The sequence below is a fragment of the Gadus morhua genome, chromosome 9 (genome assembly GCF_902167405.1).
Source record: "Gadus morhua chromosome 9, gadMor3.0, whole genome shotgun sequence".
Taxonomy (NCBI): domain Eukaryota; kingdom Metazoa; phylum Chordata; class Actinopteri; order Gadiformes; family Gadidae; genus Gadus; species Gadus morhua.
In genome coordinates, this window is record NC_044056.1 from 2,105,446 (window position 1) to 2,117,755 (window position 12,310).

At 44.6% G+C, this 12,310-nt stretch overlaps 1 protein-coding gene across 7 annotated transcripts in view; it reads right to left on the bottom strand.

Moving 5' to 3' along the window:
- Positions 1-12,310, bottom strand: part of mob2a (MOB kinase activator 2a) — a 51,817-nt gene that overhangs the window by 15,340 nt on the left and 24,167 nt on the right. The window contains exon 1 of one of the 7 annotated variants that reach the window (XM_030367217.1): positions 11,683-11,720. The exons of 5 other annotated variants lie outside the window; for them this stretch is intronic. In XM_030367217.1, the coding sequence (XP_030223077.1) occupies positions 11,683-11,705 (23 nt within the window). In that variant the 5' untranslated portion in view covers positions 11,706-11,720. Of the gene's footprint in view, positions 1-1,121; positions 1,397-11,682; positions 11,721-12,310 lie in introns of those variants that run through there. One more of the 7 variants, XM_030367211.1, reaches the window with a different exon arrangement.

Sequence of the window (12,310 nt, forward strand, 5' to 3'; positions counted from 1 at the left end):
CTGGACTTCCTGGAAACTTAAAGAGTCAGTGCTGAAACATTTGATCATTAGCTATGTGACATAAGTGGAAGTGTAGAGGGGTGGTATATGTGCAGATTTAAACTCAAGGCACAGCCACCATGACCGAACACAGCACTGAACTGCTGAACACTGCACTGCCAACTGCAATGGCAGCATTCTCTCCAAAATCGTGAAGATGGGGGATGACGCGCTCCATGACTTCACTATTGTTAGACGTTAGGACCAGACAAAGGGCAACACAGCATTAGAGATGTGTGCCCCAGGCCTGAAAAGACACCTGGCGGCATTGAAGGTATGAGTAACTACACTGATAACAGGCGTAACTGTCGCCTGGGGGACGAAACTCATATTTACTGAATATCATCACATGAAAATGCTAAACAGACAGAAGGTAAACTTACAGCAATACAATACACTCTAGCCCCCCATGTACCTCCTATTCTTTATTTTTGGGAATGGTGTCATGCATGCATTATGAGTTCTGAAAGGCATGCCATTACTACATCAGACAAACGTCTGCTGGTGTTTCCTACTGGATGACCTCGATAGCGATAAAAAATGCCTGATTTCAATAAAGTCATCTGAATCAAGTGGTGCTCTTATACTATGTTGTGAAAAGCCCTCCAAAAGTTCTCCCACAATAACACACTCCTCTAACAATAACACAATTCCCTGTTTTCATCAATGGGGAGATTTGTATACTTGTCGACGAATAGGATCCCAGAATTGACCACTAACCGTTTAATTAACATCAACTATAGACGAACACCCATCTATAACGCAAACCCAATGGATATTCTTTTTTTCCACAAAAGCAAAATTATTAATTCCTTAGCGTTCTCGTGAAATCCAATGACTGGATCATGCTTGAGGATGCCACTATACATGTGTGACTACCAAGCAAATACCGTGACCAGGGACAGACAGATCCTTTGATGTCTTGGAAAGTTATAAATAAAGAACTTGACGCTGTCACGAGTGAGTGTCGGAGGTCATTGCATTACCATTATTACTGTATTAAAACGCACCTATACGTTAACGCTCTTTAGATGCTCAACGTAAGAATATGTGAAGAAATAAAGAACTAAAGTTGAACGTACCGTAGCACTTTGCCTACCGCTTGAAGCACCATTTTGCAACTTAGTCCGTTTTTGGGGTTTCTCTGCGAGTGCATTTCCGTATTATCTCCAGGAAAAGAGCAGTAATCGCCGACCATAGTTTACCACTCTGTTATTAATCGAATACCCTCGTGCTTCAGACTACAGCCATGCAACCAAACTTCAGGCTACGGTCTTCGCCCTACACTGTCTCCAGTCTCCACTGACTGTACACAGCACGACTCCAGCCTTCCTCTTTCTGCCCATGAGCCAATCGCTGTGAACCGTCCTCTCTCGGAGAGGGGAAAAGTCTACGTCACAGTCTGCTCTAGTGGACGTGGTTGCGAGAGCCGTGAAGCGCAGTTACAATGCGGCAACAGGTGGTCACAGCTAGTAAATGTTTACAGCAACACCATAAAAAAAAAAAAATCACCATATTAAACAACGAAATAATTCATTATTTGCTTATATCAACAAAGCCTCTCGTCAATGTATTTGCATACACGATCACGTACAACCAAAACATTGTGTCAATATTAAATCAAACTTTTTAATCTTACGCTTACAAAGTGCGTTTGGTGGGTCGACATTCTTTAAACTTCAACTGTAGCTAAAGAGGACAGGTGGGGGCGGGCAGATGACTTGTCGGAACTTGACGTTGGTATGAAGGCGCTTCACACAAGGCGTTAATAAGAGTAGTCCTACCGTTTCAAAGATTTGCATATGTTCGGTAGTAAACGATTAGAGATCATCTTTACAAGGATGGTAGGACGGAAATAGAACTATAGACATGATGCCAAAATAACTGCATGTGCCACCCGTTTCACCTACATTTTAGGACTACACACAGACTTAGGTCATGAGAAAATAATCAGTGGAACCACGCAGCCTGTTATTCCCCAACCCGCCTTCCCTTTAATTATTCACCTTCTTCCTCCTCAAATTCCAGTCTTGTGTTTTTACACCCATCGCCGGTTCTTAGGGTTTGAACTCTTTCCACTTGAATCACCTTTCCTTTCGCCTCCCGTCTCTTTCTGCCAGTGAGGCATCAGAGCGGATAAGAGTAAGAAACCGTGGCCCTACTTTGAAATGGGTCTCTTGTTAATAACCTCCCTACGAGTCAAGACCTCTAGGTCAAATCTGAGAAAGGAGATCTAGCTCAAAGTATCAAGGAGCACCGATTTCGGCACGGGTCTCTTTGCAGAAGCAAGCCCCTCGAATACCTAAACACCTTTCCTACGAACCCCAGCAGTGGTCCGGACACAAGCCCCCTCTGTGTGGCTCCAGCGGGGCCAGGGTGCTTGCTCAGAGGCGGGGGGTGGGGTGGTGCTGGTGAGAAGGTGCTCTGTGACCGGCTGGTGGGGGTGGTGGCGGAGGAGGAAGGGAGATGGGGGCTAAAGAACAGACCAGAGGCTAAATATAGAACCAGGCTAAAAAGGTGAAGAATACCCGGAGAGAGGTGGAAAGTTAAGCTTCTTTAATCAATAGCCGGGAGGAAACGTTTCCTCCCCGTGGTGCAAACACCGCTAGTTAGTCAGTGCATCCCCGAGGGACAAACTCCACCTTAAGGCATGGCTTAAAGAGGTCAACAACACAACTTACATCTGTTTAACACAGTCGTTTGTCATGCATATTACAGTATTTCTTTAGTCACATGCTTTGGACTTTTGTTGTAGCACAACTTTTCCTCACCAATTTATTGCTCACTGAATTAGTAACTCTGTGAGCGACTCCATAAACAGGGCCAATGGTGGAATAGGTGTACAGGTCAAATGCAAGAGGTCATTGGCTCATCATACACCATCAGGCGGCCACTCAAGTGAAAGCAATTACGGTCATAGAAGTCCCGACAAATAACATTCCATCAATCGGGCTTCCCTCATCATTGAATCAGTCATGTCCATCACCTGAAATAGAAGAGTGTTTCTCAGGCCCACTTGGTCATGGCGAGTACATGGCCTGGCATATGGTCCCCCCATAGGCATAATATAATATTACATTATAATTAGTTTCGTTAAAGTTAAAGTTGAACAATGAAATAAATGTGTTGAAATGTTTGGTCAAAACACCCACAACACTTAGTCATACAGTAATACACAGCTGTGCAGGGTCAAAAAGAAAACGTTGCAGCAGCAATGGTTAGTCACATTCCAGGTTTAACGTTAGAACCGGTAGAGGCAGAAGAACAACAGCGCCTAGCGTGAAGGCGACTTACAACGCCTCAGCACCGATGAAAATGATTCTTACGCAATCATTGACGTGGATGGAAACCAACTGCCACATTCCATTGTCTGAAGGCCAGCAGGTCCTTTATCTCTCCCTCTGCTGACGTTGAAGTCCTAGGCCTGTGCTAGGCCTGGCTTCCACGAGCAGGTGACACTGTGATGACGCTGTGCCCAGACGCGTGTATTAATATACATATCCACAATGGTAGTCGCGTCCTTGCGGTGACACACATTACCCAATCATGAGACATGCAACTACAACAGTGTTGAAAGGTGCAAGATTTAAAAACGGGTTGTAAATATAGCAACTTTAAGTGTTTACATCGGGCATGGGAGCATACGGTTTAGTGGCAACATTGAACAACGTTCATATTGATCACTCAATGTAACCCCGGGTTACATCTCAATCGGTAAATAATGTCTTTGAAAGGGGGTTGGATTAGAATCGGTTAATATTATTGAAATCTGTTTGTGGATTTCAATAAAGAAAAAATTGAGTAATTTGATGCAGACATTGGATTGTGGAGTGTTTTGGTGGAACAGTCTGCATGCAGAATGTGACGGTATTCGAGTCATCATCAGTGAAGCCACCAGCCTGTGTGTGACGGACAGGCTTACACACAGAACGGTTCTAGTTTAATTTGTTCAATGTGCAGCCGACCATCCGTAAACACGATTTCCCCATAAGATAATGAAAGAAAAAAAAAAACGGAATGCAAAGTACATTTTTGCTGCTCACGAAACATTTTCAGACATAAAAATAAGGTACACCTCCAAAGTGCCTCAGGGCGCATGGTGAAGGGTAAGTAACTACTCCAAACCGCGTGGGACATGAACCACCAGGACAGGGATTCCCAGTTTGAGGCTCATACTAAACCAGTACCCGGGGCGCTGAAGCCAGAGCTGCCACTGGCTGCTGACTGGCTGATGGAGACGGCTGAATGACCTGCCAAACGGGTCGGGCCTGGAAGACAGCGGACATTCCACCTCTTTGACACAAAGAACACACACAGCCCTGCCAGCAACAGATGAGTCACAGCGACGCAGACGAGTCCCACAGGACCCGCCCCCGCTACAACAGCATTGCAGCCAATGATGGGACGGATAGAGATGATGACGGACAGGCACACCAGCCAAACAGGCGAGCAGAAGGATATTAAAAAACGAAAATCATGCAGAGAGCTTGCTTAGCATCGGTTGGTGACCTTGTAATCTGTGTGTGAGAGTGTTGGGACAAGGTTTGAGCTGGTTGAAACAGCACGGGCGGCCTGAGGGGTTTCAGTGGACTTTACTGAAGGTCAATGAGGCCAGGGGACAACTTCTCATCATGAACCCGATAACCTTACACACAAGAACAGCCCCAGAGCAGGAAGACACACAGGAAATGCATCATAGACGCATTTTATATATACATAAGAATAAAATCATAATCCTCATAAAGTGGACTAATCAAAAGGGCTCCTAGTGCCCAAACCTTGTTAAAGCTTGGTTCTAAAGTTAGTCTAAACTAAACACTAGGCAAATTACCTACCTAGTGAATGTGTATTCATAGACCAATGTGTAGCCTACGCAAACAAAATCTGGACAAGGATAGGTTTGGGCAAACAGTTGGGGAGGGGGGGGGGGGGGGGGGAGAGGAGGGTCTGCAACAGCTCCCACAGGCCATCCGAGGTCAGCTTGGATTGTTAAAATACTGCGGCTTATAGGTGCTCATCATTAAAGTCAGGTTTTACTATTGCATCTCGCTTTCTCCTTAAGCATCTCTCTCCTTTTCCACGCCCCTCTAACGAGTCTCCACAATTTGATCCTTTCATCTTTGTAGGTGGTGCATGAGGGAAGAGACCTCCCCTTCCCTTCTTGTACCTTTCTTCCTCACCCCTCTAGCCTGATCTGTCCAGCCCTCTCGTCAACACTGCACATTCCAGCAGGAGAAGGGCGACGAGCAGAGACCTGCCATCTCTCACCGCACAGTGCAGGCATGAGCACAAGTACGCCAGACCAGAGCAAGACCAAACAGAGGAAGGAAAGAAAGGATAGATCTGGGTAGGGAGGCAGACAGCAGAAGAGAGAACGCTGGCGTTCTGAGTGACAATACAGGGGGCCAACCGGTGGTCGGGCTTATCTCGTTTGGATGGGTGCTGGTCTAGATGAGCGCACCTAAACATGGGAATATTTTACCTATCCCCTCCTCATTTACACTTTATTTTTTACAGCAGTAACCACCCGAGATAATACGTTCCTGAGCTGCTACGATTACCAAAGCTCCAGTAAGGGAGTGGTCTCATTTGTACATCTCTTAACTTTGGAGTTGGAGTCAAGGCTAAAGAAAGAGAAAGAGCTAAGCTGTGGGGAGAGAGATTAACCATGGACATGTGTTTGAAAGAGCAGAGGCCAATGACTTGTTCTGACTGGTCTAAGACTGATGAAGGAGGAAGTGGACATTGGCCAAGTGGATGACAAGAGATGAGAAATACCAGAGCTACGTCCTCAGGCAGTTTAAGCTGTGCATGGCATCTGCTCCAAGGTACATGAGGAGGACCGGGCCAGACTGGAGAGATGATAGTTAGAGCCAGGTGTTTGAGGAAAACCAATGCCATCAAAGGATTACAGAATCGGACAATCAACAAAGAATCCAACGGGTTGATATCGTAATAATAGACTAACAGCAGAGACTGTCACAGCAGAGTACACTACTAAATCATTGTTCTTTTGAGTATTCTTCTTGAAGTCATAAGGTTGAATAAAAGAAGATCTGCCCTACCTAAATACATGTTCAAGCGAATTTGAATCCTCGCTGATAGTTGCGTCTACTTTGTCTGTCATCAACATCAAGTGAATACGATGAATGCTAAAACCAAAATTGTGTGACTAATCAAATATCATGCTAAGACTATTGAATTGTTGGATTTTTATATGATGAGCTGAAAAGAAGAAAAGAGAATGATGTTTGATGATGTCCCAGCATGCCTGGCCACTGTACACTCTGTCCTAGCATTCCACAGCAGCCCTCGACAAACCATCTCAGGGTTCACTCACTCTCACACACACAAAGCTAGGGTACAGAGTTTATAAGTGTTGGGAACACACAAAAAAAGTGCAAATCATATTGGTGACACACACACACACACACACACACACACTCTTTGTTGACGGCCCAGGGACAAGGCTCAAATCCGTCTGCCTTCCGATCCATGGGAGTGTGAGTGATAAATTGAGCTATTTTACATTGACACTTAAACCAATGGTAACATTACTCATGCAAGGTAAATAATGGCATGGTCAGTATTGATTACGATTCTCTGTTCCTATACACTACACTTATTAAAAAAAAAATCGAAAGAAAGTTGTCGTTTCCTGGCAAAGTTGAACATATGCTAAATATAATTTTTCACGTTGTGCCAGTAATCATGTTGGCAGAGGTGGCTGGTTGGACGGGGAAGACATGTGGGCGGTGGAGGAAACAAAACAGGATTCTTCTCAATGAGGACTCGTACAGCATCTATTAAACAATTAACAAGGAAATATCATTTATTTGTTTAGCCAAGGTAATGAGAGCTAGTATCCTTGACACACACACACACACACACACACACACACACACACACACACACACACACACACACACACACACACACACACACACACACACACACACACACACACACACACACACACACACACACACACACACACACACCCCTTGGTGAAGAAGATAATTTTCTGTTTTACTGCCACCTATAGGCAAGTAAAGACACTATACTGTCCTTCTTGAGCACATGTCCGAAGCCTGTTGGTACAGAGGATGATCGTTTTTCCTTTTAAGCAACAGAACTGAACTGCCACTGAAAAGTGTGCTATAGGCGCTTTAAATGTAATGTTTGCACGTCATGGCAAATGCTAGGCTGAAGTTGCTATTACTTAAACTTATAAAGCTGCATCACCATCACCATCTACACAGTACCCAGGCCCCATCCCTGGAAAAGCAGTCCCTTACACTTCATAGCAAAATCAACTTTCCATTCCACTTCTGTAAACATTTGGTGCTCAGATTTCTCTCTCTCTCTGTGTGTGTGTGTGTGTGTGTGTGTGTGTGTGTGTGTGTGTGTGTGTGTGTGTGTGTGTGTGTGTGTGTGTGTGTGTGTGTGTGTGTGTGTGTGTGTGTGTGTGTGTGTGTGTGTGTGTGTGTGTGTGTCCCAATACCCGACTCAGTCATAATAACTTGCTGACACTATAGAGCAAGTCCCCCTTTTGAAGCCTTCCACCAACATATTGACTTACTTTCCACCACAGTTTCAATTAAACAGCAGCATTGCAGAGAAACATGAAAGAGCCACACTAGTGGTACAAATAGAAAGAGAACGAGAGACCGAAGAGAGAGGGACAGATCCTTTCAGCTTCGAGAGGTACGCGTACAGGGAGCAGAGTCAAACGCTGCCTTGGAATTTAAAGTACAAACTGTTTGCAGAGATGGTTCTTTTTTTTATTTTGGGGAATGAGGGATAGTTTGAAGCGAGCAAATATTGGACGCAGCCAATAAAGATAAGGGAGATATTCAACACAGTATTTACAGCGTTGGCCACACTGAGATGTGTGTGTGCTGCAGAAGGAGAGAGAGAGCAAGAGAGAGGGAAAGAAAAAACAAGAAAGAGAGAGAGCGAGGGCTAGGGATGTGGTCGGCCCAAGTCTCTGTTTGAACAGGAGCACAAGGGGGAGACTGTGAGGGGGTGAGAGAGGGGGAGGCTGCAGGCGAGAGGGAGCACGTCATGGAAAGGAGGGAGAGATGGATGGAGGAGGGATGGTGAGGGGAAGGATCGGGAGAGGGTCCATGTTTGCACAGGATGTGCGTGCATTCAAGGGCCTGTGCGTGTGGGTATGTTGGCCCGAAGCAGGAGTAGTACAAACACACACACACACACACACACACAAAAGTAAACTGACCGGACGCTTAACTACTGATAAAACTAATACATTGATAGTGAGCAAAAAGGAAGCTTGATAAATCTACTTGACTGATAAAGCTGAAGGAAGATATGCCTTTTTCTTAAGCGAACAGTAAGCTAACCTTACAGAGAATGACACTGTGCTGATGAGCTGGCTCTACATACAGAGCACTGAGCAGCATAACTGCTGACTCCTCTTGTGTTATTTTGGATTTAAGGGTGAAATACACAACTTCTGTTCTCAACTGCTCTTTAAATGGTATTTGACTGGAAGTTACTTATCGCCATTAACATTATAACAATAATAATGATAATTTGAATTTGTCATGATGATTGTAATAGTGAAGGAAATAGCTTGGAGGTGATTTGTGCAGAGTATGAACTTTAGCATTGTAATGTGTAGGGTTTTGCGTTGTTTTTCGTATTGGCCTTTATCGAAGCAAATCAGTTGCTTTCGAAGAGCGTCCTGATAACATGTTCAAAGACATGCAGGCAGTGAACTTGACTGGAGTTCAGGGTTCCAGGGATGTGCATTCCAGAACCGACCCAGGTCATTGACCCCGAAAGGAGAATGTTAAGACACAGATGTCTGCCTAACAGGTATGAGAATGCACATATATGGCATAAGGTGGTTCTCAGAAAGACGCGATAAAGGAATGTTCTTTGGACATGGAGAATTGGCCGATTGCAGCAGGGTTCGAGAGAGAGGTGTCAGGGTGCGCTGATTAAAGCTGACAAAGCCTTGGAAGCATCATCAGAAATACTGATCATTCGCACACACTGTACTCAGCTGTTGTTACTGTTCTTACACACGTTATCAAACCTGTGCTGCGAGACTGGCTTCTCCTGATCCTAGGGACCAAGAGAGTCAGATAAGGAGAAATTAAAGATCAAAAGAAGGGATATCTCCTTATCCCCGTTTCTTGGCTCATTCCTCTGGTTCCCATCAGGGCATGTCTTTCATACACTGACCTCGTGCCCAAATTCACATTAAACCCAACTCAACATAATAAATTGTAATAACCATGAATAATAAACTGACCATGCTGTAGTTTGTCCTGTATAATTTCTTTTCGGTTTTGTTCGTTTCAAAGTACTATAGGTAACCAATGAATGCGTCACACCTTAGCTTTGAGAGAGCCTCGTGTCCCTATGATAAACGTTGGTACCCCCTAGTGGTGAATCGGTGGTATAAATAATACTATGCGTAAATGCACAATATTGTACTTGGTAAACATACAATTTATCTTGAATAATCTCTTCCCCAGTAGTTCAGCAGGATATATTCATAAAATGAAATTGTCAAGCGTTTCCTGTAACCTATACTGTATTGTACCTCAGTATAATACAAATATTTATAGCAATAATATCCACAGTTTCACTGTGAATACCTTAAGAACAATTAAATCCTAATAATGCATTGCATTTATATAGTGCTTCCTCGCTACCCAAAGACGGCTAGAAATGAGGAACTGATTAACAGGGAAAAAAACATTGGAACCACTGGAAGCATTCCATTAACCTAAGAGGTTTTAGCCAAGGTGCGGTAATTGTAAGTCAAACATCTTTTGTTTTCCCCTTGCAAAAAAAACAAAATAAATAAGAGGATGATTCTCACAATAGCCACAAGTATTCAGTGCCTGGATAATTTCAACGAGAACATTCTGTGAAAGGGAAAACTGAGCGTCCTCTTCGTTCAGTGTTCCTGCTGGAGAGTCTGTCGGGGGTGCCTTTGGTTTGGATTAGCAAACCAACTGGCTCCTGCCGCTTTGCTTATCTCAACAGCCTCACGGTCAAACCAGGGGAGCAAGGGCGCAGAGTTTCTGCCTACGCACTGCTTCTGAGCTCAGCACTGAGACGAGCCAATAGTGCTGCCGTTATACATTCTGTCCGAGGAGCCGTTTAGAAAGAGCACATAGACCCGAAAACAACAGCATCAATAGATTCGCTAGGGTATATCCGTTTTATTTTTTTAATGGAAGCTGAAAATGATAAACAAAAAGCTAATATCTACTGTGTGTGTGTGTGTGTGTGTGTGTGTGTGTGTGTGTGTGTGTGTGTGTGTGTGTGTGTGTGTGTGTGTGTGTGTGTGTGTGTGTGTGTGTGTGTGTGTGTGTGTGTGTGTGTACATGCATGTATGTTTGTGCGATCCTGCAGTATAGATGTAGCGACAACCTTTCCCCGTATTGGTTGAGTCCCACAGAGAGAGGTCTGCATGTGATTTGTGTTTTGGCTACACAAGGGGACAAGGGAGGGGGCAGGAGATGAAGAAAAAACATGTTATGGATTCCTGCCGAAAACCACATGTTTTTTCCTCCTTGAAAGGGCATTGTTTCTGAGCTAAGATTTTAGGGAACGGGCTGCTTGCAAGTATCCGATAGTCATCAAACCACACACACACACACACACACACACACACACACACACACACACACACACACACACACACACACACACACACACACACACACACACACACACACACACACACACACACACACACACACACAGGAAATGGAAGGAGGCAGAACAATGCACGTAGAGGACAGAGCGATACAGGGGTGGGCAGGAGGAGGACAGGGCGATAGAGGAACCTCAGACAGGATCACATCCAGCTGTGTGTCCTTTCACCACCTCCCCTGCCTTAACGTATCCCCCACCTCAACTGAGGCAAGAATCTGAAAGCACAACACGAACAACACGGTTCATTATTCAACAATATACATATAATGCAATGCAATCACTTTCATTCTCTAGTTGGAATCAAGGTTCTGCTTGAATAGGTTGAACGTTAGCTTCTTTAAGCATTTTGATGATTAAAAGAATTGCATGCATAAGCGCTTAAACGCCGGATGCAGGTACGCATATGTCTCCTTCCCTAGAGGTTGAGATCGGCAGCACTAGAGATCGCGATGGGCGGTCCAACATGCATACAACTAGCGTTGGGGGGGTGAGGCAGCAGTCAGACAGTAATGAGGAGTTTGTTAGTAGAGGATGATTGGCTCTCATGGGAGGATTCTCCCCTGCCAAGCAATCAAACACTGCAGCCAATGACAACGCTGCAGAAGTTTACCTCAGATGCAATACATCACATTTGTGAAAGAGGGTTTGAGGAGGACTTCTGTGACACATTACCACACATAAAGCAGGTTTGTTTTGAAAGTGAGTCACTTAATAGCCAGTAATGCAAGGAACGGATGTTGACTTTCTTTAGATTTATAGCTGAAACATTTTCCTTGGTTGTTCCTTTGTGGTACTATGTCAGGTGACTTGTCATTAAAATGAACATTAAGGGCACAGCAAAACAAAACCCACTGTGGCAGTTATGATGAGTGATGCACTGTATAGAGGAAGAAAGAAACAAAGAAAGAATGAAACAAGGAAACTGGAACTACTTACTGCCAGCCTGCCACCCTTTCCATCCCCGTTAAGATTGTACCAGACAGCCAAACTCAACCGCACCCCCACTCACTTCTGGCTGGGATAAACAGGAAGTGTGGCGCCCAGGGACTTCCTGTATACCCTGAAATGGGGCCTCTTGTTCCCAGAGACGATGAAGAAAATCCCCAAGCTACTGCAAGGATCGCTCCTGCTACACCAAGTTCATGACCAAACCCTGGCCCTTCCATGTAGTCACCTTCCTAAAAGGCATGAGTCGAAACGTACTCACACTGAGACCAATCAATAGGTCTGTGTTTAGTCCCCATAACACTGAGACCATCCAAAAGGTCGGCAGTTAAACCCCATCATTATGACACCTCTCTACGGTTGTTCTGGCCATTAGGATAAGACTAATCCCCTTAAGACGTCATGGGCCTAGGTAGTATAGAACCCTCTTAACCACCTGTCGGTTTGTTTATGGTCCTACTGAGAAGGGTTAAGGCACACCTTAAAAGCGCCTCAAATGTAGAGACAAACGCATGTCGCCCTACTCTGCGTAGACACAGGTAGGACTATTCACCCTTCGTATTCTTTGCACAACTCAACCCCTGCCATATGGGAAGGAACATAATTAAAATCAAACAAA